General features: G+C 49.5%; 1 protein-coding gene across 1 annotated transcript; it reads left to right on the plus strand.

Annotated features, from left to right (window-relative positions):
- Nucleotides 1-158: 158 nt before the first annotated feature.
- Nucleotides 159-25452, plus strand: LOC128349570 (zinc finger and SCAN domain-containing protein 32-like). Its single transcript, XM_053306095.1, has 8 exons — nucleotides 159-321; nucleotides 1297-1652; nucleotides 2026-2131; nucleotides 4640-4722; nucleotides 13138-13258; nucleotides 22926-23072; nucleotides 23303-23518; nucleotides 25436-25452. The coding sequence occupies exons 2-8, from the start codon at nucleotides 1338-1340 to the stop codon at nucleotides 25450-25452; spliced, it is 1005 nt and encodes a 334-aa protein (XP_053162070.1). The 5' UTR covers nucleotides 159-321; nucleotides 1297-1337.
- The last annotated feature ends 841 nt before the right edge of the window (nucleotides 25453-26293 follow it).

The following is a 26293-nucleotide window of genomic DNA, read 5'->3' on the forward strand; positions in this document are numbered from 1 at the left end:
TTTTTGCCTCTGGGTGGCATCGGCTAGGAATGCTTCAGCCAATCAGAAAGGAGAGGAGAGAGGAGCCCAGCCAATCAGGACTGCTTGAGAGGCTGGACCGGAGCAAGGGGTGGGACTCTGGGTGTGGCAGTTGCCGGCAGCCATTTTGTGCAGGCTCCTCCTGCTGGTGTGGCCTCCATTTTGTCTGTGGGTGCGAGGAGAGCCAGAGCTCTGAGGGACCTGATTCCCTTCTGAGGGCCTGACTGGCAATCTCTGCATTCTGAGAAGAAGGAGAAGAGTGTTAGGAAGAGGCTGCCTCAGCCTCACTGTGATGGGCGCATGGTTTGTTAAAAACAGCTTCAAACTATATGGACTGTGGGGGGCCAGAGAAGCTCCCACCTGCTAAACCTTTAGGCTGGCTTCGGGCCTGGCAGCATGGCTGACCCTTGCCTGCTCCTTGACTCACAGCCCTGTCAAGCAGGCCAGGCAGGAAAGAGCAGCAGGGCAGGGCAGCCGGGTGGCCTGAGAGAGGCCGCAGCAGAGAGCAGGCAGGCCAAGTTGGCCAGCAGCAGGAAGGCAGCCTGCTTAGGGTGGCTTAGTTAGCCAGAAATGCAGCCTGCACCTGTTCAAGGGAGGCACCTTGTTCTTTGTGATTTCTGTATTTCACAGTTGAGGCTGGGCTCAGTGGGTATCTTCAAGAATAGGCCAAAATCTACAGACTCTTATCTGCCAAAGGGGTGAACATGACACAGAGATGGGATCAGATCTTCTGATTCGTGCTTTGGGGGTGATGTTTCAAAGAGCTGTTTTTCTGATGTGATGGCCTTTGGGATTGGGAATGGACTCAGGCAACCAGTTTCTCCCTCCAGTTGAATGCTGAACCAGACGTTATCATGGTGGGCAGAACCGTGTGATTAGAGCAGGCCTGCTCAACTTAGGCCCCCCAGCTGTTTTTGGACTACAACTCCCATAATCCCCAGCCACAGTAGCCAATAGCCAGGAATTATGGGAGTTGTAGGCCAACATCTGCAGGAGGGCCGAAGTTGAGCAGGCCTGGGTTAGAGTGTCAGATAAAGACCGCCCCGTCCCACTGCCCTTCAAATCCTCACCTAGTCATGAGGCTCACTAGCTGACTTTGGGCTGACCACTCTGTTTCAGCCAGGCCTAGCCTGCCTGACGGGGTTCTTTAAGATAAAATGGGCCATGGAAAACCAATTATGCTGTCCTGAGGAGAGGATAGCCATAATGCTGGCTAAAAATGCCATTACGTAATTCTCTTGTATTAATAATAATTATTTTATTTCTTTATTATGCTAGATTTCTCCGAGCTGTTTGGGGGGCAAAGAACTGAGGAGAAGATGCTGAGTGAGGACCCATCAGGCTCAGATGCGCCATGCCAAGGCTTCAGGCAGCGCTGCTACCAGGAGGCCGAGGGGCCTCGAGAGGTTGCCAGCCGACTCCACAGCCTTTGCCATCAGTGGCTGAAGCCAGAAAGGCACACCAAGCAGCAGATCATCGACCTGGTGGTCCTTGAGCAGTTCCTGACCATCCTGCCTGTGGAGATGGAGAGTTGGATCAGAGAGTGCGGAGTGGAGACCAATTCCCAGGCGGTGGCTCTGGCAGAAGGTTTCCTCCTGAGCCAGGCAGAGGAGGAGAAGCAGAAAGAGCAGCAGGTGAGGAAGCGGCTTATCCTGCCAGTCCCAAAGGGCTTCCAACATGAGCCAGGAGCACCAGGAACAAGCCAGAAGTTGCCAGGAACTTGGAAATCGCTCATGCAGATGATCTACCCACCTCTATATGGGTTAGGGGCCTTCTTGGGAATCAGCCTGTAGAAGGTCCCAAGTTCAATCCCTGGCAGCATCTCTAGGTAGGGCTGGGAAAGCCACTCACTTGAATCTCTGGAGAGCTGCTCCCAGTCAGTGTAGACGGTCCTGAGCGAAATGGACCAAGACAGGGTCTGACTTGGTAGAGTACAGCTTCCTTTAGGTCTCTCCTGCACCCTTTCTAATCCTTCTCTCTGGGGAATCTTTTTGCTGTCCATTTCAGATGCGAGGCCTGGTGCCAGAAGCAGCCCTTGATTTCCCTGAGGCTGAGAAGGCTCCATCAGACACCAGGCAGAGGTTGTTGAGTGATGGAAGTTCCGCCTTGCTAGGTAAGGCAAGATGGGATGGATGCCGCCCACCTTCTACCTCCCTCCCTCTCAAATATCCCTGTTGTCTGTGCTCTGCTTTGATGTTCCTCTGAGCCTGTTTGAGGAAGATGCTCCTTTCCAGCCTCCTGTGAGCATTTGAAAATCTTTTGTTTGGGCAGGAATTATCTACCCCAGGCTGTACATGATTCACAGACAACACATTTTCTTTCATGGAGCTTAAGTCTAACATTGCACAAATCGCCAGGCTGTCTTTCCTGTGAAACACTCCTTCTGCATGGCAGACCCCAGAGGGTGGGTACATGTTCCCACCTGCTCTCCCATTGCAGGACCCCTGGGGTAACTTGAAGGGAAGGCATTTTTCACATGTTCCCCCCCACAATAAGCATTTCTGTGCCCCCTCAGTAATTTTCCTGATGTCTGTGAGGGTTTCCTCCAGTGCTCCATGGGAGGCAGAGAGCAGAAGATGTTAGTGGAGAGTAGGAGGAGTAATGTGCAATGAGGGGTGCCAACGGCTGGAGTGTCTGCAACACCTCCCGTGGCCGGAAGGCCTTTCCCTGCCCCATTCCTCTTTTAAACTCTTGCCCCTTTCCCTTGCTTACAGACTTGAAAGGAGTGAGAGCCTCTGAAATCCTAGCCCTGTTAACATGCTTCCCTGAGTCTTTTTTGGGGGGTAGACCCTCTTCTCCAACCTGTCCCATGGTGTAGTGATCAGCCTCCCCTCCCTCTAAAGAGTTAAAAGGGAGTGAACCCTTGTCTCGACTGACAGGCTGGTGAACACCAGGGCAGCCAATCAGTATACCAGGTGGGTGGGACCTAGAGAGTGGATGCTGGGAATTCTGGGAACAAGAATGGCGGTTTTGTTGGAGAGAAGCGCGGGCAGAAAGGCTTAGTGAGGGGCAATGGAGTTTTGCTGCCTCATGGTTGAAGCCAGCATGGAGGTTTCTCTCATGGAATAACTCTGTAGATCCTTAAAATAAAGGATTGCAGGAAGCTTGATTCTCATCAGGAATTGGGTGAGTCCAAGGAAAAGGGAATTCAGCATAGGGAACAGTTTGTTTAGTCAGACTGTGATTAGGAACTTATATTTCTTTGTATGTATGTGCTTTTGCATATTCCTGATACTGTTCTATTATTGTTTACCTGCAACATAATTGAAATAAGAAAAACTAGCCTACTCTCAACACACCCAGGGTGTTGAAAAAGACTCTGTAACCATTTAAGTGTTCTTAAATGCAACCTATTACTGAAGCTTGAGACAACCTATTTTTGTAGCTGTCATGGCTCAGACTTCTGACTCAGAAGATTCAGAGCAGGAGGACTTACCAACTAGGGAGGGCTTAGAGGCACAGCCACAGGATTTGGCAGAGAAACCAGACTCTGGAGCTGAGGATTCGCAACAGCTGCCAGACATGATCTCTGATGGGGAAGAGCCTGGGATTTCACCTGTTTTGAGACGATGTCTCAAGAGGCAGGCTCAGTGGGAGTCATGCAGGTATAGGAGATCCCAAGAAAGAAAGCCAAAGTGCTGACTCAGGGAAGCCTGATTGGCTGCTGGTTCTCTTGAGCCATATATATTCAACAGTCTCTCGTTGCTCTGATGCTGTTTGCAAATTCGTTGGCTGCCGATAGTGTGCTCTTGAATTTCAACCATTTCTATGTCCTAGTTTGCCTTGTCTGTACTTTCCTGCATTGTTCCCTTAATTCCTTGTTCTGTGTTCTTTGCTTGTTTCATTCCTTGTTTTGTCTTTTCCTTCCACTTATTACTCAGTTAGTGTTAGAGGGAGGTACCTAGTTTCAGTTCAGGGGACTTAATCCATTGACTAATCGCTTTGTGAGCCTTTTATTTTTCCTTCATTTGGTTTCACTGCTGCTTTCTGTTTGCTCTCCGGGGGAGTCCTGAAGGGGGTTGTAAAATCCTGTTGGGTTAGCCGAGCTAACAGATTCACGACAGTACCCTTTTGAATAAAAGTCAAAAGTCAAAACTCTTTTCTTACTTTTTACAAGCTTCTCAGAGTGGGTTTTTAACTCAGTAGAAGAAGGGGGGTTTTCTGGAGCTCAGCAGCTATCAGTTTTTCTCATCCCGTGTGTGCTTACACATGGAAGGGTTTTTTTTAATATGCCCAATACCTAGTTACAGAGGGACCTTGGATTATGGCACCCAATCCACTGGTCCGATTCTTTGCATGTTTTAGGGTGCTTGGTGGCAGCATTTTGAATCTGCTGATAATACAGAACTGTTCTATGAGAAGCCCACTCAGGCAGCTCAGCATGGATGACTCGGCATTTTCTTTCCCTCACATGAGCTAGCTCTAAGACAAAGGCCTTAATCTGCTACACACGGTTAAAAAATATATTGTTATGGCAGTTGTCAACATTCTCTGCCCAAATCTGCATCTTGAATTCTGCACAAAGCCCACGTGAAGAGAGTTTAAAAAAAAAACCTCTATACTTTATGATCTCTCTGTTTAATTCTTCTCCATCTTCCCATCACATTTGCATCCTTTGCAGGTGCTGGAAGGACACTGCCCATGCATTCCCAGCCACCTCTTCTTTCTGGTGGAACGGAAGAAGCTTCAAGGCAATTGGATCAGGTAGGGGAGGGCTTGTTAATGGGGAAAGAGGATGCAGGGCAGAGAAGTCCTCTCTGTTGCTTGGACATCCATCCCTCCAGGCCTGGAAGGAGCTCTCTTTCCTTGGGCTTCTGTCAAAGGGCTAGGCAGGCTTTGAAGGCCGCTTGTGAAGGCTTGAATCTGGCTAGATTATGTTGGGGATTCTCCCTCAGAAGATGATGGCATCCGAGAGCATCATGGGTTGTCACGACCTCCTGCTCCGAGACAGGGCCAATCAGAGAGCTTTTTCCTCCTGCAGCAGGAGGGAGGGGCAATCCCCTCAGGCTTCAGGCTTCGCCTTGTCTCGCTCTGGCAGGTACTTCGTTCGTTTGCTCTGGCTGTTTTACTCCTTTTGTCTGCTTCTAAATCTGTCCTCCTCTAAATTTTATCCTGAGCTGGTCTAGTCAGGGTGTTAGCTACCTCTTCCTGCCCTGGGCTGTTCCAGTCAGGGCAGTACTATTCCTGAGGTGGTGAGGACTGGTTTGCTCACGCCAGTCGCCTGCGGCCCTTCTCCCGCGGCGATTAATTTTCGGGCCTCTATGGCTGCTGATTCAGCTCGTCCCGAAGGGGGGGGTCTCCCCCTCCCTGTCGGAAGATTCAGTGGCGCCAGCAATCTGCCGAGATGAGTGGGCTGCGGCAACCGCTCCCGCGCCCATCACTCATCGCTCCAAGCGCAAGAAGCTCAAGAAGACCTCAAAGGGGAAGGAGGCATCGAAGCGCGCTGGGCCTAAGGGAAGCTCTGCTGTCGCTCCCACAGTGGCAGAGAACCGGGGAAGTGGTTCCTTCGTTCCCCCAGAGGACGCGGCCAGGCCGTCAACCTCGGGCACGCAAGTCTTTACTGCCCCATTATCCCCGTCCCGATCTCCCCGCCGGGCCCGGTCTCCGGCCGCGGAACCCCCAGCCAAGCGCGTGCACCCTCCCCAGGAGTCGGGAGGCGCGGATGAGGAGATTCCTCCCAGCTTCGCAGCGCTCCTAAGGCGGGTGGTTGCAGAGAGTTTGGGCGGTTGCTTCCCACCCTAGCGGGAAACCTTCCCGCCCGATCTGAGGCGCCCGCCATTTTGGGCACGACGAGCGGCGATTCTGCCGCGGCCGCCATTTTGGGACCAGGGGAGGCTGCCTCTGCCAACTCGGCCGTTCAGGCGGTCTCTGCTGCCGCTCGTCCTGATCTTGGGCCTCCTGTTCTGAGCCCATGTAATGTGAGTTTTCCACCCCTGCAGTTTTCCACCGCCTAGTTCCCCGTCGGGAGGGGGAATCCCTTCAGGGGAATCTGACTCTGACATGGAAGAGGGCGAGCTCTCAGGGAATGAGGGGGATGTTGCCTCTACTCCTCATGCCCCGTATTGCCTATTTTCACCACCAGACTTTCCGGTCCTGTTACACAAGGCCCGCAAGGCTCTGAGATTGGGGGTGGTGGTGCCCCTCCCGCAGGATCCCCCCGAGGGCGACCCCGCAGTTTTGCCTTCCTTAAAGGCTCCTGAGGTAGTGGTGCCCTGCCCCCAACTTTTTCTGGATGTCATCCACTCCGAGTGGGAGCGACCTATTGAGGCCAAGGGCCCCTCCCCCGGGATTAAGCGTTTTTATACTACCACCAAGGCTGTCATGGATACACTTCAGGTGCCTCCCGTAGACGCGGAAGTGGCTGCTCTGGTGACTGGCGCTGTCTTGCCCAGAGATGGGGATGAGGTTTTACGCAGCTATGAAGATAAGAAATGTGACGCTGCTTTGCGCAGGTCTCATGAGGCCTCCTCCCTCGCTATGCGGGCCTCTATGGCTAACTCGATCTTTGCCCGGGCATCGGTGCTCTGGATTAAGGACCTCCTGCCCTTAGTGCCCCCTGAGTTGTTGGGACTTCAGCAGGGTCTCAATAAATTACATAAGGCTTCCGCCTTCATGGCTGATAGCTCTCTGGATGCGGTACAGTTCTCGGCTAGGGCTATGGCCTCTGATGTCACGGTCCGGCGCCAGCTGTGGCTGAAGCATTGGAGGGTGGACCAGAAATCTAGGTCCAACTTGGCTAACTCGGCCTTTAAGGGAAACAAGCTCTTCGGGGACATTCTGGACCCTGTGCTGGTCGAAGGGAAGGATAAGAAGAAGGCGATGCCTTCTTCTTTTTCACAGCGTCAGGAACACAAACATTTCACCACTAACTCCTCCTCTTCTTTCAGGGGTTTCCGATCGTCCTTTCGTCCCCGCCAGGACAGACAGGACAAGTTCTCCTCCTGGAGAAGACCGCAGCAGTACTTTTGGGATAACTCCCAGTTCCGGTCTCGACAGTCCGGACAGCAGCAGAAGCCCGGATTCAAACGTCCCGCATCACAATGACGGTCCCCCGGATTCTCAGGTGGGGGGCAGACTGCAGTTGTTCGCTCAGGCTTGGGCGGACACCTGCTCGGACGCCTGGGTTCTCCAGACCATGGGCCAGGGTTACAGGCTGGATTTTCTGCTCTAACCTCCCGACCGCTTCCTGGTCTCCCCCCGATCCAGGAGGAGGGGCAAACATGCCCTGATGTTGTCTGCCATCCGCCACCTGGCCGACATTCAGGCAGTCGAGCCGGTCCCTCCGGAAGAGATCAGGTGTGGCGTCTACTCTATTCTCTTCTTGGTGCCAAAGAGGGGTGGAGAGTGGAGAGCCATACTCGATCTGAAGTTCGTGAACCGATTCCTCCGAACCAAACACTTCCGGATGGAGACCCTTCGTTCCATCTTGCTGGCCCTCCAGGAGGGCGACTTCCTGTCCTCAGTGGACTTGAAGGAGGCCTACCTCCATGTCCCTATCCATCCACAGGACAGGAGGTTCCTTCGGTTCTCTTATGCGGGGACCCACTATCAATATCGGGCTCTCCCCTTCGGTCTGTCGACTGCGCCACAGGTGTTCACCAAGATCATGGTGGCACTCGTGGCGCACTTGAGGACGAAGGGTATCCATTTGTACCCGTATCTGGACGATCTTTTAATAAGATCGCCGTCCCTTCGAAGGGCCCAGGGGGATGTGGAGGAGACCCTTTCGGTTCTCCAGGCTCACGGGTTCCTTGTGAACCGCCAGAAGAGCTCTCTGATCCCCAAAAACCGGATTCAGCACCTCGGGGCTGTGATAGATTCAGTGAGGGGGACGGCATCCCTCTCCCAGGAGAGGCGGCGAAAGTTGTCCGAAGCGTGCCGAAGATTGGGACTCCGCACTCACTCCGAAGTCCTCTCTCTCAGCCGGATCCAGGGTATGATGGTATCCACCATAGGGATAGTGCCCTGGGCCCGCCTTCATTCACGCCCACTCCAGTGGCTTCTCCTGCCCCTCCAGGACTTGATAGTGGCCCAGTCCCGCTCAAAGGTCCGCTTAACCCCCCGGGTTCGGAGGTCCCTTGCCTGGTGGGGGTCACCGGCCCTGAGCAAGGGTGTTTCCTTCCTTCCTCTGAGGCGGATTCTGGTCACAACGGACGCCAGTCTTCAGGGGTAGGGTGGTCACTGCCAAGACCAAGTCACACAGGGTCTCTGGTCCCCCCAGGAACAGCTCCAGTCGATCAATTGGCTGGAGCTAAGGGCGATCTGCTACTCATTGGTCTGGTTTCTCCCCCTCATCAACGGCTGTCACGTTCTGGTGCGGACCGACAACGCGACGGCCAAGGTGCATGTCAACCGCCAAGGTGGAACCAGAGCGTGGTCTCTGATGCACGAAGCTTCTGTACTCCTGCACTGGGCAGAAAGGCACCTGAGCTCGCTGGAGGCAGCGCACGTCAGCGGCGAGTCCAACACGCTGGCCGATTGGCTCAGCAGGACTCAGCTGGACGAAGCAGAGTGGGCGCTAGACGAGCAGGTCTTCCACGACATCGTGAAGAGATTCGGCTCCCCCCTGGTGGACCTGTTTACAGCACCAGGGAACGCCAAGGTTCCCAGGTTTTTCTCCAGGTACCGGGCGCACGGAGCCGAGGGAGTGGACGCGCTGCTGACACCGTGGCCACAAGGCCTGTTGTACGCTTTTTCCCCCCACGCCCATCCTATCCCAAACGGTCAGATTGGTTCGTCAACAGCGGGCGGAGGTTATCCTGGTGGCCCCACACTGGCCGCGCCGCCCGTGGTTTTCGGACCTTGTCGACCTGTCTCTAGCCCCTCCAATGTCTCTGGGCTGTCATCCCCAGCTTCTTCATCAGGGGCCTCTGTTCCACCCGGACCCGCGGTGGTTGAATCTGTACGCTTGGAGGTTGAGCGGAGCGCTCTAGATGCTTGCGGTTACTCCTCTGCGGTCAGAAACACCATCCTAGCGTCCAGGCGCCCGTCCACACTTCGTATCTATCAATCCACCTGGACAGCATTTGTGGCATGGTGCGCTTCTGCAAAGGCTGACCCTCGCACAGCTTCAGTCAGCCAGGTTTTGGGGTTTCTGCAGTCCAGTTTAGATAAAGGGCTCAAACCGGCCACTCTCAAGCGGCAGATGTTTACTATCTCCTCAACACTGCAGGTCCCAGGTGCCCCTCCCTTGTCGTCCCACCCCCACATTCAGAGGTTCCTTAAGGGAGCGGCGACAATCAAGCCTCCACCGGTCCATCGCTTTCCTACTTGGGACCTGAACTTGGTTCTCCGAGCGCTCGTTAAATCTCCCTTCGAGCCCTTGCGGACTGTGCCACGGCGTTTACTTACCTTTAAGGTCCTATTTTTAGTGGCCATTACTTCGGCCCGGCGGGTTTCGGACCTGGCCGCGTTGTCTGCCAGGAAGGAGTTATGTTTAGTTTATTCTGATTACGTGGTGTTGCGTACTGACCCCACTTACCTTCCTAAGGTTAATTCCCTTTTTCACCGTTCCCAGGAGCTGATGCTCCCTTCCTTCTGTCCAAAGCCTTCTTCCCCCAAGGAGAAAGAATGGCACACTCTTGATGTCCGCAGGGCGCTCAGGATCTATCTGCGGCGCACCAAGGACTTTAGGGTTTCTGACTCCTTGTTTGTTTCCTTCCGGGACTGTTCGCTGGGGAGAAAGGTATCTTCTTCTACCTTGTTGCGTTGGATCTGTGAGTGTATTCGGCTGGCCTACACAGCGGCCAAGGTGACAATTCCGGAAGGTATAACGGCTCATTCCACCCGCAGTGCGGCAGCCTCTGCAGCCCTCGCCACCAGGGCACCCCTGGTGGATATCTGCAGGGCGGCCACATGGGCCTCTCTCTCCACATTTGTAAAATTTTACAAGATCCACAATTGGGCTTCCGCAGATGCCTCCTTTGGTAGACGAGTTCTGCAACGGGTGGTCTCTGCATAGGGCTATTCTCACGGTCTCCCACCCAACACAGGCAGCGGCTATGGCATGTCCCATGATGCTCTCGGATGCCATCCTCTTCTGAGGGAGAATGAATCATTGGCACTCACCTGAATGGTCATTCTCCTCAGAAGTATGGATGGCATCCAACCTGCCCGACCGTTCGTCTCTGGTTCTGTTTGCTTCCTACTTCTCCACCTCTCTGTTCCCTATATAGGTGTGGGGAGGCTCTATTCTTCCGCGTTGTCTGTCTCATTCCGTGGGTGGGGTTTTCCGCAAAGAGATCACTCAGCTCGTTTTCTCCTACAGTTTTTCTACTTTACCTGTTCTTCCATCCTGTTGGCTCTTTCCTTGGTACAGTTTTCTCTAGCCGGAGCATTGGAGAGCTGGCAATTGACTGAAGCCTGAGGGGATTGCCCCTCCCTCCTGCTGCAGGAGGAAAAAGCTCTCTGATTGGCCCTGTCTCAGAGCAGGAGGTCGTGACAACCCATGATGCTCTCGGATGCCATCCATACTTCTGAGGAGAATGACCATTCAGGTGAGTGCCAACGATTCATTCTCTCTGTTAAAAGATACCCTCCCTTCTATTACAGCAGAGTGCACTGAGGCACAACACAGCGGAGTCTGCCTAGGCATGTGTGTATGCTGAGAGCAAAAGAAACTTGGAGCCAGTTCATAGTTTCAAATCAATATAAGAAGTCTTTATTAGTGAACTCCATTCTAGATAGTAAAGTGGAGAGATAGGATCTCTAATCTAGCTAGCTAGCTGGTTGCAGAGGGATGGATTCTACATCTCTGCACACATGGTGCAGGGAGAGAGGAGCGTGTGTGTTGCAAGGGAATAGAAAGGGAAAGAGGAAGAGAGGCGGGCAGGCAGGCAGGCAGTCCCTAAGAGTAGCAATCTACATATCAAAGGGATAGTGTCAGAGCAGTAGAGAAGGGATGACCAGTGTCTTGATCCCTCTAGGCCTCTGACTCACTAGTCTGTCCCCCTCTGTCATTGAGACATGAGAAAGCGCAGAGTCCTTCATTTCCAACAGATTAGATCAGGGGCGTAGCAAGGTTGGAGTGGGCCCAGAGACAAGATTTTAAAATGGCCCCCCGCACTCAAAGTCCAGGGCCTCCGCCCACCCCAGGCCCCCAAGGATTTAAGTCTGATATTTCAAAATAAGTACGCTGCCTGGAAATACATTTCATTGAATACGCACACTTCACAATATATAGTGATATACATTGAGTACTATACATTTGTGCTACTTTTAATGCCTAGAACGCACTAGAAAGACGAATTATTAAAATGGGCCCCTCGCTGCAGATTAGCAAAGGAGACTTTCAATCATGCAGGGTGAGCCTGTGTTTGTTTTCTCAGAATTCTGAACAAATTCAGTCAAGTTTGATTCCAGGAGGTTTTTCACAGGAGGCTTTTAAAGCCCTTTAACACACATCTCCCCTGGAATGGAGGTGCTGCATTCACATGTTGGCCAGATTTACCCTGAAGTCCCTGCAAGTTATTGGGGAGCAGTTCACACGCAAGAAAAATAAAATAAAATAAAAGCACCACACAGACTTCACAGTTCTCACTCAGACCTTCTGGGTTGCAAAACAACTTGAACATAAGTGCATTTATGAATGAATGAATGAATAAAATAAATATAATACTGTTTCTTCCAGAAGTTTTTGTAATTTTCTGCCATGAAACAAGCCACTTACAGGACTTTTTAGATAGTTTTTTTTTAAGCCAGCAAATTTTCCAAGCTGTTTTAAAATGACTATTCAGAGACTTCTCAGTCCCTCCCCCCCAAATCAAAGCCCTATGGCAAGCAGATCCCTATATATCGGGGTGGGGAAGGCAACCACAAAAAGGAGTTCACATTCTACCTGGCAAATGCTGGGCTGGGTTGGGCAGGGCAGGGCAGGGCAGCAAGGGGTCTGCTGCAGAGAACAGTGGTGGCCACTCTGGCTGCCTTCTCCTTGGCTTGCTTGGGGCCTACTCAAGTTCAGGCTTCACAGAGGCCTACACAGAGGCCTCCCTGGAAGCCCCGCCCACCTGTCGATCAGCTGAGAAGAGGAGCTCTTTGCAGCTTGTCTGCTGCTTCCATTGCAGGCCAGGAGGACAAGCAGGAGAGAGGAGGGCGAACAGGGCAAGTGGCTGAGGGGCCTTGGGGCTGGGCAGGGGGCAATGGGGAGTCACGTGAGGTGCCTCTGGGGGACCCCTCCAGGCAGTGGGGCCCCCAGACAACTGTCTCCCCTTGCCCGATCGTAGTTACGCCCATGGATTAGCTAGACAAGGAGGTGCCTTTGAATCTGTTAGCTCTCAAGGATTTCATAGGGGGAGAGCAGTGGTGCTTCTGCATCTCAAGAGAGCATTTCCCCCCAGTGGCTGTGGCTGGGGTCTCCAGTGTGTATCTTGGGTTAGAATTGGTGCCCCTTTGAGGCAGGGCACCATCTTCTTCACCCACTCTGTGAGGCTTGAGGGAGGACTTGGCCTCAATTACAGTAACTGCTTGGAGGATAACCCCACAATAAGGAAGAAAGCCAGGGAGAATCAAATCCCTGTGGCCCATTCCAGAGTAAGGGGCAGGGTTTTCTGGACAACAGCCTTTAGATGAGTAGGGGAGGGCTGTGGAGAGTTCAGTTCTTCCCTGGAGGCCACTGGAGGAGGTCTGATCAGCAACTACTCTCGGACAAAGGGAGTCTATCAGTCTTGCACTGGGAATCAACTGGGATTTCCTTACCTGGAAGTAAGTAGGAAGGCTAGGGACCAGTTTAGCTAGACGTGTCAGGGAATTCATTTTTGTTTAAGCGCTTGGATCTGACTGCATGGTTGTTGTAGTTCCTAGGGAATGGAAGCACGGTTGTGATGCCTCACTAGTTTTCCTTATCATCCAATTATTAATAAATCCTTCTTGTTAAAGAGTATCACTTCTTATTGGGTCCTGCCCTAGTCAAATGCTCTTGAAGACCAAAGACTGCTCAAGCTTTTCTTGCAGGGAGGAGATTTCCACTTTACTCTCCCAGAATATTCCCTTGGAAGGGTGAATCTGCTCATATTAAAAAGTGGATGATGGCCGCCTACCCAGGACTCTTCACAACTAGAGGACAGATTTTGAACCCACCTCCTTCCCTGCTTCATCCATGTTTCCTTCTTCGTCCACGGCTAGGTGACCTTTGAGGAGGTGGCCGTACATTTTACAGAGGAGGAGTGGGCTCTACTGGATCCTAGCCAAAGAGCCCTGCACCAAGAAGTCATGGAGGAGAATGGTGGGAATCTGGCCTCTCTGGGTAAGACTCCCGCTTTTTCCCTGGAGGGGGAGAGAAAAAGTGAGAGAGAGATTGGTCTGGTTCGCTCTGTTGGTGAGGATGTGGTGCAGATAATTGCCCCGGGTTTTGAGTTTGGTCCACTTATGGGCCAGAGAGCCAGCACAATAAAGAAGGCTTCTTCACACGTCCAGACTAATCAGGAGCTGACTTTGCTTCTGCTTGCTCTCTCCTGCACACTCCTGGCCACGATGGAGGCAGAGCACCTGGGAGCCCAGGAGAGCAGCAGTAGGAGGCAAGCAGCATGGGCCCAGGCTCCCATGCCCTCCGCCTCTTTTGGGGCCAGGAACGTATTCGGAATGAAGATGTGCATGTACCCTGTAACTCCGTCAAGGGTATGTGCGTGCCCTCTTTTCCAGCAGCAGTAGAGGGGCCCAAGGGCCATGGAGGCAATTTGGGGCACTGAGTGGTACAGAGGAATAAGGAGCCGGGGGGAGGCAAGTGGCGGAGGGGGAATGGAAGAGCAATATATTCTATTGTATGTGATATAAATATAGATAGATAGATAGATAGATAGATATAGATATATACACACGCATAGCATAGCATTTATGTATTTTATTGGAATGAATTTTAATTCAGTTCAATTCAGTCTTGGCCAGCCAGAACTTCAAAAGTTTAACTTTTAATTAAATTCAGTTTAATTAATTTAAATTAATTTTAGTTCAAGTTAATTACATTATTTAATTAATAAGTCTGAGGGGCAGAGCTGGCTGTCAGTTTCCAAGAAACGGCTGAGGCAGATCCGGCTGATGATTCAGAGCTGGCACAACAACCTGAGACAGCAGAAACCGTGACGGACCAATCAGAAGAGAAGCTATGCAAGCAACCTCCACTGACTCCACAACAGAGGCGGATCACAAGGCAAAGAACTCAGCTTGAGTTCTGCCAGGAGGCCAGATACTGCCACCCCCAAACACAAGAAGAGTAAGAACAGCCCTGCTGGACCTAGTGCATCTAGTCCAGCATCCTGTTTTGCACTGTGGCCCACCAGATGCCTCTGGGGAGCCCGTCGGCAAGAGGTGAGGGCAGGCCCTCTCTCTTGCAGTTGCTCTCCTGCAACTGGTATTTAGAGGCATCTTGCTTCTGAGGCTGGAGGTGGCCTGTAGCCACCAGTCTAGTAGCCACTGATAGACCTTCCTCCACACAACAAGTCACGGTTGCTTTTCAGCCCACCAGGGCATTTGAGTTGTGCAGCCTGGTGAAGACATTATTGAGCTGGATGGACCAATGATTTGACTTGGTATAAGGCAGCTTCCTATGTTCCACATGCCTCCCAGTCCTACTTGGAGATGCTGCCAGAGATACATAACATAAGAACAGCCCTGCTGGATCAGGCCCAAGGCCCAACTAGTCCAGCTTCCTGTTTCGCATAGTGGCCCACCAGATGCCGCTGGAAGCCACAGGCAGGAGTTGAGGACATGCCCTCTCTCCTGCTGTTACTCCCTTGCAACTGGTACTCAGAGGCATCCTGCCTTTGAGGTTGGAGGTGGCCTATAGCCCTCCGACTAGTAGCCCTTGATAGACCACTTGGTATAACTGGCTACAGGAGTGGCATCTAGGTTTCAAAAGTTCTTTGCGGAGGCAAAGCAAGGCTGGCTGTGAGGAAAATTTTAAATTTAAGCCTTAGACCATTTTATAGTGGCTCTCAGTGTACATGGTAACACAAATATTACAAAGACATAAAAACCTCTAGTATTTACAACACATTGTATCAGCTTGTGTTTACAACTCTTTTTATCCATTCAGCTTAAAACCTTTTATTTATTTATTTATTTATTTATTTATTTATTTCCTCCCACAATTTACTGACATCCCTTCATAACATTAAAAAAAAAAAAAATCTTAAGCAAGGTTAACTGTAGGGGGGGTGGAATCTAAGACCCCCTGCTGTACAAAAGGTGGGTGTGGGACTGGGAAGGTGCTACAGTTCCCCTCTTTCTCATTACTTTATCAGTAACTGAACAGACTAATGACATCTGATAAGACAATACAAAAACCCAAAATAAACAAGAGATCAATTTAAAGGGGTTCTGCTGAATTACAACATTGGGACCTTAGAATCCTTTCCTAATTTTCTACTACTACTATGAATCAAGGGTTAATTTGCCCTATTTCAACTTTAAGAGAAGCACAATCATTTACAGAAGAATCATTCAGTATATGACCAAGGTGTTACCCATCTTCAGAGCATAAAAGCTCCCTTTTGCTTCCTCATGAAAGTGTATCCAAACAACAACTCCATCCACCAAATTCACCCCACCTTCCCATACGAAAATGTACAAAGATGTTACAAACATAACATACACAGCACAGTATTAAACTATTTCCTGCAGCTAGTTATCGTATATATAATCTTAATGGTGAAATATACTTTAAATCTCTTGATAAAAGTTCAATGAATTCCAATAGGTTGCAAACTGGAGTTCTCAACTAGCTATTCCTCTGACTGGTTGGCATCTAACTAAAAGTTTGGCTGGGTTGGGTTCCCAAGAGATTTTATTGAAGCAGGGGGAGAGGAAAAGACTCCAATTCTCCCCAAGACCCACATACTATGGTTAAAATGCAGGAATTACACTTTTTATATTTAGCTACAATAGGAAGAAACATGGTGATCCTTTTTCTTTCCAATTTTCCAGAAAGGTAGGCTACTGGTCGTGATGCTGGACCCAAATATTGGGTCACAACTGCAGCCATACATCCTTTGTCCTCTTTTACAAACAAGTAAAAGAGTTTCTCATAGTTTGGAAATGCTAGTGCAGGTGTAGAAACTAATAGGATTTCAAGTTTTCCCAAACATCTCAGTCCTCTTCTGTCCAAGACAGATTGTGGGGTTGCGTAGTTAGATCATACAAGCTGCTTGAGCTATTTGGCTAAAACCAGGAATCCATTGTCTACAAAAACCAACCATGCCAAGGAAAGAGCAAACTTCTTAACAGTAGTGGGTTGCCTAATTCCCACAATCGTATGTACTCTCTCTGGCAATAAAGTCTTAGCATGTTTTCACAACAGGAGTCCCATATATTTACTTCAGATTTGACCCACTGAGCCTTCGGTTTTGAGGCTTTTAAAACCTGTTTGTGCCAAATGGGTCAAAATAAAAACAGTTAAGTGCTCATTGGCCTTTTTATCCACTGTAGCCAAAAACAGATCATCTATAAAATGCAATAATAAAGCACCTTGGGCAGAATATGGTGTTGGGGGTATCCATGATATCTATACTAGTAAAGGGAACATGTACATAAGCCACATTTCCTCCTTCAAAAGTCACTTCTCTCACTGGAAATGCCTTGGCACTCACTTTCCTTTCTCCCAACTTTCTCTGTGCTTGCTTATCATCCTTTCTCTGTACTTTCTGAAGCACCACTCTGGTATCCTTCGTATCAAACTGAATTTTGGAGGGCGTCTGGAACTCCCAAAGTACTACTACTTCTTCAGTCTCTTCCCCTTTCTCTATCACCTTTTCCTTTTCCTCCTCTCATTTTCTCCCTTTCCCCTTTCTCTGCAAATCTTCCCCCTCCCCTCCATAAGGTGGAGGTGGAGCTGAGGGGGTTAACCCCTTTCTGGAAGCCAATTTAAATTGAGCCACCAGAGTGGATGCCTTCCCACTTGATATCAATCGGGCACCCATTTCATCAACAGACATCATTAATCCCGTAGGAGTTAAACCACAGTGTTTACACATTTCAGGTTTTGCCCACAAACTTCTAAAACCACCAGCATATTCATGTTCAGAAAAATTAAGTGTCCTCCTCTTTCTCTGAAGACTGGCGTCTGCCCTCTTCCTCATCTTTGCCCCATTCATCTTGTTCCCAATGTGAACAACCAGAACCTATGCCCACCCCCTCCCTGTGTCCCGTGTCCCCTAAGCCGCATGGCCCACAACCTATGCCTGCCCCCATCCCTCTTGTTACCCGCGGGACTGGGGGAGGTGAGGGTGTCGGGGAGGCCTGGGCGGCAGGTGGTACACTGGGGACGGGAAGGGGATCCGTTTGATTGCAAGGGTGTACATAAGATGGTGGGGGGTTGGCTTTCGGATTTGCTAGCCCTACGAAGACAGGAGGAGCAGCCTGTGTCTTCTTCAACCCACAACTTTTAAGGATTTCATCCCTAGACCAGAGCTCCATAAACGCTTGCGCATATCAATGTTCCTCAAATTTTCCTTCCCAGGTACAAAACAATAATAACTGCAGTATGGTTTGATAATCGATCAATCCGCAGGGGGCCTATATGGCCCCGCTTTCTAATTGGTAATAAAGCCAACAACTTTTGCAAAAATTAATCATCCTTTTTTCTCCTGAGGGGTCCCCCCCATCAGGGTCTGCCAATTCTTTAAAATGCATTCCAAGGGGGTACATCCCTCCCCTTTCTTACTCTGCGTTGTTCCCATGTTGGTGGGGACTCGAACCCGTACCCGGTGGGGACTCGAACCCCAATTTTTTAAAAGACATATTGCAAAGGTGCACACCGTTTACTTTCCCCATTTTTTTCTGGTAAGTAGTTTAGTTATGTGGGACTTTAACCCTAAAACCGCAATCTGCGACTTTAACCCACACCAGGGGACTTTAACCCCTCTTGTTTAAATCTACTTGCCCACTCCGGAGCATCCTTCCCCTCAACACTCTTCACACCGTTTTCCTGCCTTAGTTCTCCGATTTCTGGCCCCTTGTTGTGGAAGGTCCTGGCACGACGGTAGAGCCTTGCCCACTTCTCAACAAAGGTGAGTTGCCGGCTGGGCTGGTTAGTCTGTCCGTCGCCGGGGGCCTTTCCACCCAGTGGGAGGTTGCCTACGCTCATGTAAGGAATGTGGCCCCAATCCGAGTCACGGCACCAATTTGCTATACCATCCAAATGGTTCTTTTACTGGGTCAGCGAGCCAAAGAACATCACCAGCGGAGAAGTTTTAAAAGGCTTTATTTGCTCTGCAGAAGCAAAGGTTCTGGCCGGCTAGTGCCCAAATTCCAGAACCCCGATCATCATTTACAACAGACTTTTATACCTTACAGATCACGTAGGCAAGTAGTTACATGATGATAACAGTATCTCCTTATCTCATTTGTAGGCAAGTAATTTACATGATGGTAACAGTTTGAGCTGGGGAGGAAATTCCTTCTTAACCTTTATCATATTGTGTGTTAAACCTTTCAGCATGACTAGATTACTTTTATAAGTTAATCAATTATATCACTCTGTTTCTAGTGTTATGTGAGAGGGAAATGAATTTCTCTCTGTCCACTTTCTCCACTCCATGCATGATTTTATAGAACTCTATCATGTCTCCCTGCAGTCGTCTTTTTTCTAAACTTAAAAGCCCAAGGTGTTGTAGTCTTGCCTCATAAGAAAGGTGCTCCAGGCCCCTGATCATCTTGGTTGCCCTCTTCTGCACCTTTTCCAGTTCTACAATGTCCTTTTTCAGATGTGGTGACCAGAATTGTATGTACTCCAGGTGTGGCCTCACCATAGTTTTGTATAATGGCATTATAATATTAGCTGTTTTATTTTCAATCCCCTTCCTAATGATCCCTAGCATGGAACTGGCCTTTTTCACAGCAGCCGCACATTGAGTCGACTCTTTCAACAAGCTGTCCACCACAGCCCTAAGATCCCTCTCCTGGTCAGTCACCGACAGCACAGATCCCATCAGCGTATACTTGAAGAAGGGCTTTTTTGTCCCAATGTGCATACTTTACACTTGCTAACATTAAACTGCATCTGCCACTTTGTCACCCACTAACCCAGTTTGGAGAGGTCCTTTTGGAGCTCCCCACAATCCGTTTTGGATTTCACTACCCGAAAGAGTTTGGTATCATCTGCAAATTGGGCCACCTCTCTGCTTACCCCTACTTCTGGATCAATTATGAATAAATTGAAAAGCACTGGTCCAAGTACAGATCCCTGGGGGACCCCACTTCTTACTTCCCTCCATTGTGAAAACTCTCCATTTACTGTATACCTACCCTCTGTTTCCTGTCTTTCAGCCAGTTAGCAATCCACACATGTACTTGTCCCCTTATCCCATGACTGCTAAGTTTCCTCAGGAGTCTTTGATGATGAACTTTGTCGAAAGCTTTTTGGAAGTCCAGGTATACTATGTCAACTGGATCACCTTGATCTACATACTTGTTAACACTCTAAAGAACTCCAAAATGTTGGTGGGGCAAGATTTACCTTTGCAGAAGCTATGCTGGTTAACTCCCAGCAGGGCCTGTTCTTCTACATGCTTTACAATTTTATCCTTGAGGATGCTTTCCATCAATATGCCTGGAACGGATGTTAAGCTAACTGGCCTGTAATTTCCCAGATTGCCCCTGGATCCCTTTTTGAAAATCGGTGTTACATTTGCTACTTTCCAGTCCTCCAGTACAGAGCCCAATTGCAGGGATGTTATATATTTTAGCAAGGAGGCCGGCAATTTCACATTTGAGCTCTTTGAGGACTCTTGGATGGATGCCATCTGGCCCTGGTGATTTGTTAGTTTTTAGTTTTTCTAGATAGTTTAGAACATCATCTCTTGTCACTTCTATCTGACTCAGTTCTTTAGCCTCCCTCCCCGAACAGCCTGGTTCAGGAACAGGTATATGCTCAGTATCTTATGCCATGAAGACGGGAACTCATTTAGCTTCTCTGCAACCTCCATATCCTCCTTAATAATCTCTTTCACTCCCTCATTATCCAATAGTCCAACTGCCTCCCTGGCAGGTTTCCTGCTTCTGATGTATTTAAAGAAGTTTGTGTTATTCCCCTTGATACTTTTGGCTAAATGTTCCTCAAACTCTCTTTTTGCCTCCCTTATTGTCACCTTGCATTTATTTTGCCAGAGTTTGTATTCCTTTCTGTTCTCTTCACTTGGACAGGCCTTCCAATTTTGGAAGGAAGTCTTCTTTCCTTTTATGGCTTCCTTGACGGTACCTGTTAGCCACGCTGGCACCCTCCTGGACTTAGTGGTACCTTTCTTCCTTTTGGGTATACAATCTAACTGGGCTTCTAGTATTGTGGTTTTAAGTAAACTCCATGCATTCTGGTGCAAAGTGACTCTCCTGATTTTCCCTTTCAGCTTTCTTTTCACCATACTCTTCATTTTGGAGAAGTTTCCTCTTCTGAAGTTCAAAGTGCCTGTGCTAGACTTCTTAGGTGATTCTCTGCCTGCATGTATGCTGAATTTGATCGCACTATGGTCACTGTTCCCTAAAGGGTCGATGACACTGACATCACGCACCAGGCCCTGGGTGCCACTTAGGATTAAGTCCAAGGTCGCCTTCTCTCTGGTTGGTTCCAAGACCAACTGTTCTAGGTTGAACCTAGGACCTTCTGCCTGCAGAGCAGATACCATACTACTGAGCTGCAGCCCCTCAGGAATCTGACCAGTTGGAGGGTGGGAGATCTTAGCCTTCTGAAGATCCAGCAGCATTGGTGCAGAAATTAGTCCTGGAGAAGGTTTCCCCTCTCGATGTCCATGAGTAAAACATTGTTCTTCATCCCTGTCAGCAATCTGGCCACCCGGAAGGGAAGTCCAGGAAGATAGTCCACAATACAAACTGGGCTGCAGAAACGAAACACGGCTTGGAATATTTCTCTCTGTCTGGCTTGGGCTGAAAGCTGTTAACACGAGGGTTGACAAACATTATCTTCCAGCAGCTAACAGAAAGCTGTTGACGTGCTTTATAGTCCAAGCTGATAACTCTCAGCTGGCAGGGATTCAAGGCTTATCAGCCCTCTGCAAGAGGTGTTTACTCCTCCTGATAGTTTCCAGCTGTGCTCTTCGCCTTGTGACATGCCTCTGCTGTGGAGTCAGTCGGGGTTGCCTGCACAGATAATCTTCTAGTTTGTCCGTCACGTTCTCTGCTGCCTCAGACTGCTGTGCCTGCTCTGAAACATCAGCCGGACCTGCCTCATCCGTCTCTTGGGAACTGACAGCTGGGCTCTGCCCCTCAGGCACCCCTGCATCAGCTGAAAGGCTGTCAGCTTCCCCTTCCTCCTCGCTATCTGAGATTGAGGGCATGGCAATCACCCACACAGTTGTCTATACCCCAGCCAAAGGTCAGATCCAGAGTTTCCCCCACCAAATAGGTATAGCCAGACTATGAATGGAGGCCACGAAATCCAGAGCCACTCCAAACAATGAACAATCAAATCTATTAACAAGAGAATTTGAAATCACAGATTGTTTAGAGAACTAGCAAAATAAATTTTAGAGAAAGAGCAAAACAAAAGAGTACATTCAATTAGGACCATGAAAGTATTGAAAAACCATTAAGTTCTGGAGATGGAGCCTCCTAGATAGGGTGGTCTAGTGGCAAATGTGACTACTGGTTACTATGGCTGAAAATAATAGAGATTGCAGGAAGGGAAATTCCTAGGAGAGGTGGGTTCTCAAGGGATGAGAAAAACCGATGGAGAGATTGACAGAGAAAGCAGGGAAGTGTGGAAGGTTAGTCAGGCCAGAGTAGGCGAACAAGCAAATGTCTGAACTAGCAGCAGCTGTGTCTTCACTGGAACAGGTGTATATATTCCAGAGTGGTGGAGCAGACACTGCTCAGGTGGGATGGGGAGGAAGAATGCATGAGGGAGAGAATAGGTGCCAGGGAGCCTTCACCAGATGCCCAAGGGTGATCAGGAAAAGGAGAGGAAGAATGTTGAGCAGGATGCTATGTCAGCGTTTCCCGGCATTTGCTCCTGACTTCTCACAGAGGAAGGACACTTATTCATCATGCGTGAACTAAAGGGCTTTAAAAGTCCTGTGTGAAAAAACACCACTGTGGCAGTTAGTTTTGCCATTACTGCAAAGTGATATAATTTCTTTTCCCACTGTGATCAATGGTGGTCCTCCCCCTGGCCACCATTGGATTGTGGGGAAGGGGAGACACATGTCACGGGTCTGGGGGCCATCACGGTGACCCTTCATCTCTACCCCACGGCACTCCTCTTCCCCTTTCTGGAGCCAGCTGGCAAAAGGAGCGCTTGCTCGCCAGGAGCGTGAGGTGCGCCCTTGCCCACTCCTAGCCAGCCCCCTCGTTTGCCGGCAGGGGGCTCCGAGCGGAGGAGAGAAAGGAAGCACCCGGCTGTCCAAGGGGATGCACATCCCCTCTCCTTGGTGCTGCAGGGCACAACCCTCACAGCAGCCCACACAGGGGCGTAGCTATAATTGAGCTAAAGGGTTCAAAGAACACAGGCCCCCAACTCCTGAGGGCCTTCCAGCTCCACCCCTCCCTATTTTCTTCATTATCTCCCTCACTCTGGGGGGCCGCCAGAGAGAGGGATGATCACGGGCCCCCTCTCCCCTAGCTATGCCCGAGCCCGCACTTGACGCTGATGCAGGGAGCGTGGCCAGGGCATGGGTGGGCAGGTGGGCGGTGCCAGCAGCAGCTCGGCCCTGGCCGCCAACAAGCCCCCTACACTGCTGTCATTAACATTAGGAACAGCTTTTAACTTTCAGCATTTTGCAGAGCACATCCAGGCAGCAAGAAGCATATAGGTAACTGATTTAGTACACTGGTTTGGTACATTTTTCATGTAATAAAAAAACAAAAAGATGGCCTAAAGCCAGTTCTATTTGCAATATAGAGATAGAAGTTTGGGGCAGTTTACAAATTTGAAAAATAAATAAAATAAAACCAATATCTTTCCCATCCAGTAGCTTTTAGCACGATTACATCGCCCTCAACTATGGAAAAAGCTGCCAACCTCTTGCTTGCTTTCCCATCATTTCTGCGCCCAAGATCTCCTGGAAGCTCCTTTCCTATCCCAGGCTCTGACCAGTTTTCTCTCTTGGTTCCAGCAGGTGACGGGGGGAGAGGAGGAATGAGGGAAAACACAGTGGAGGATTGTTGGGAGATCCCAGGTCAGAAAAGAGGAATAACCAGAAACAAAAAAATAAAGCAAAACAGAGGAGCGGACCACTGACGAGACATTATAGAACCCACACTGGGGTGAAGCCATATAAATGCTTTGAGTGTGGAAAGAGCTTCAGCACAAGTGGACATCTTACTCTGCACCACAGTACCCACACAGGGGAGAAACCATATAAATGTCTGGAGTGCGGTAAGGGCTTCAAGCAGAGTGGAAATCTTATTATACACTATAGAACCCACACTGGAGAGAAACCATATAAATGCCTGGAGTGCGGAAAGGGCTTCAGCAACAGTGGAGATCTTATTATAAACCATAGAACCCACACTGGAGAGAAACCATATAAATGTCTAGAGTGCGGAAAGGGCTTCAACAAGAGTGGAGATCTTATTATACACCATAGAACCCACACTGGAGCGAAACCATATAAATGTCTGGAGTGCGGAAAGGGCTTCAAGCAGAGTGGAAATCTTATTCAGCACCATAGAACCCACACTGGGAAGAAGCCATATAAATGCTTCGAGTGTGGAAAGAGCTTCAGCACAAGTGGACATCTTACTCTGCACCATAGTAGCCACACAGGGGAGAAACCATATAAATGTCTGGAGTGCGGAAAGGCCTTCAAGCAGCGTGGATATCTTATTATACACCATAGAACCCACACTGGAGAGAAACCATATAAATGCCTGGAGTGCGGAAAGGGCTTCAAGCAGAGTGGAAATCTTATTATACACCATAGAACCCACACTGGAGAGAAACCATATAAATGCCTGGAGTGCGGAAAGGGCTTCAAGCAGAGTGGAAATCTTATTATACACCATAGAACCCACACTGGAGAGAAACCATATAAATGCCTGGAGTGCGGAAAGGGCTTCAAGCAGAGTGGAGCTCTTATTCGGCACCATAGAACCCACACTGGGTAGAAACCATATGAATGCCTGGAGTGTGGAAATCTTACTCTGCACTATAGAACCCATACTGGGGAGAAAACATAAATGCCTGGAGTGTGGAAAGAGCTTCATTAGGAGGGTGTTCCTTATTGCGCACCAAGAAACCCATGTAAGGTAGAAACCATATACATGTTTGGAGTGAGAAAAGCGCTTCAGTCACAGGGCAGCCTTTTGGCACTGTTTATAGATGCGTTTTTGTGTTCGTTATGAATAAATGTGTGTCATTGGCTCGAACAGATTGATGTTTTTAATGTTCCATGGTATCTGCTTTCTATTCATTGCCTCTGAATATATTTCTGAGTTGGTCTCTGGAATGTAGACTCTGGGTGAAACAGGAGGATGGTACACCATCATTTTCAAAGTATGACATTTCGCTGTCCAAGAGGACCACATGGTACAATTTCTCTCCTTGCCTTTGTAGAGAAGTGGGTGAGTAACCAACTGGCTAACACCCTAGAGACCCCTCCAACTTGTTCTTGAACTACAACTCTCATCATCCCCAGCCACCATGGCTCTAACCCACAGGCCCACAATCTTTCTTACTTATTTGATTTCTATACCACCCTTCCAAAAATGGCTCAGGGAGGTTTACACAGAGAAATTATAAATAAATAAGATGGATCCCTGTCCCCAAAGGGCTCACAATCTCTCCCCCATTTTGCTAATTAGGCATTAGTCCTCCAGTTTGGGCCAAGGGTGTTGCTAGCATCTTACTAGATTGGGTGCCAGGTCCACAATCCTTCTTTTCAAATTTCCCATGACCTCCTCCATGGAGCCTAGCAGCCAGGTTGCCGCTGGGCACAAGGCCTAGGGGGCCACACTTGCAGAAAGAGGCAGCCCCCAGACAGAGCAACGGCCCCCTCTTCACAGGCAAACTGAAAGGGAATGGAGGGAGAGTGGAAGAGATGGGTGCTTCAAACCTCCTGCCTGCCCCCTCCCTGCACAGCCCTCCACCAAACTTGCTGGGAGGAGGGGGCCAAGGGGTGTGCTTTGGGCTGGAATTCCAAAAGGCTGCCCAGCAGGGGCTCCCCAGTCCTTGGGAGGTAGTTCCTCTGATCCTGAAGCCCTCTAGAAAATCTAGAGCTCTAGAAAGTTCTAGACCGCTAGAAAATCAACAATTTCATCAGAAAGGGAAAAGGTTCTGGATGGAGTCACCTCATGCCATATTTAGGTGGCTATCTGCATGAATGTATTCATGGCATCAGTGGACATCTCAGAGGCCTATTCCCACATCTCCATTTGTTTGGATCACAGGAGATTCCTAAGATTCTCATATGACCATCTACATTATCAGTACACCGCGCCCCAGTTTGAACTGTTATCTGCCCCTTGCGTACTCTCACAGGTAATGGTGACACTTAACGCACCTCCACCTGTAGAGCAGACAGATACACCCTGATCCCCACGATCAGTCCTCCATCTTTCAGAAAACACAGAGAGATGTGAGTCCAACACCACTGGCCATGAACTTTCACGTAGTCGTCATCAACCGTAAAAAGGGCCATCTTTGCTCGTCTCAGTCTCTTCTACTCCCTTCTATGGGGGCTCTCTCTAACCTCAGCAGAGGCTCCCTTCTAACAGAACAGTCAAGACTCACTGTTCCCACGGATGCCAGCCTGAAAGGGTGGGGCACTCACTACGAAACCCAATATGCATGAAGTCTTTGGTCTTCTCTAACACCAAGAAGTAACATCAACTGGCTAGAACTAGGGGCATCCCGCCTGGCCTCATCCAATTCCAGTTTCTCCTCTAGGGCCGTCATGTATTAATACGTTCAGACAACATACCTATCAATTCATACACAAACAGACATGGCGGGTCCATATCACTAACCTGGATGGCAGAGCCCGATCCTTATAAGATCCTCAGAGAGGTGTTCTTAGGCAGAGTTGATCTTAGTGGCATCCCATGGGCTCTGGAGGCCCTGATTCTCACAAATGGTGTATTTTTGGTCCACCACCCCTGGTGTCTCCCCCTCCTCATGGATCCTCTCCCATAAGGGCCTCTTACCCAGAATGGCTCCAACTATACACCTGGAGGTTGAGTGCTTGAACCTCGCCACCAAGGGCTATTCACAAGCTGTGCAAGATTCCATCTTGGCTTCCCAGGATCTATCCACTGTCTGGCCCTTCAGACAACATGGACAGCTTTCTCTAGATACACAGAAAATGACTAATCCACTGGCCACGGGGATTTGGCCACT

This window comes from Hemicordylus capensis, chromosome 3 (genome assembly GCF_027244095.1).
Source record: "Hemicordylus capensis ecotype Gifberg chromosome 3, rHemCap1.1.pri, whole genome shotgun sequence".
NCBI lineage: Eukaryota > Metazoa > Chordata > Lepidosauria > Squamata > Cordylidae > Hemicordylus > Hemicordylus capensis.

Excerpts from the sequence above, each read along its gene's own strand:
- LOC128349570 (XM_053306095.1), top strand. The coding sequence starts at position 1,338 with ATGCTGAGTGAGGACCCATCAGGCTCAGATGCGCCATGCCAAGGCTTC. Across the intron at positions 4,723-13,137 it reads CTTCAAGGCAATTGGATCAG|GTGACCTTTGAGGAGGTGGC; the intron begins GTAGGGGAGGGC and ends GTCCACGGCTAG. Across the intron at positions 23,073-23,302 it reads TTCTCTCTTGGTTCCAGCAG|GGGAGAAACCATATAAATGT; the intron begins GTGACGGGGGGA and ends GTACCCACACAG.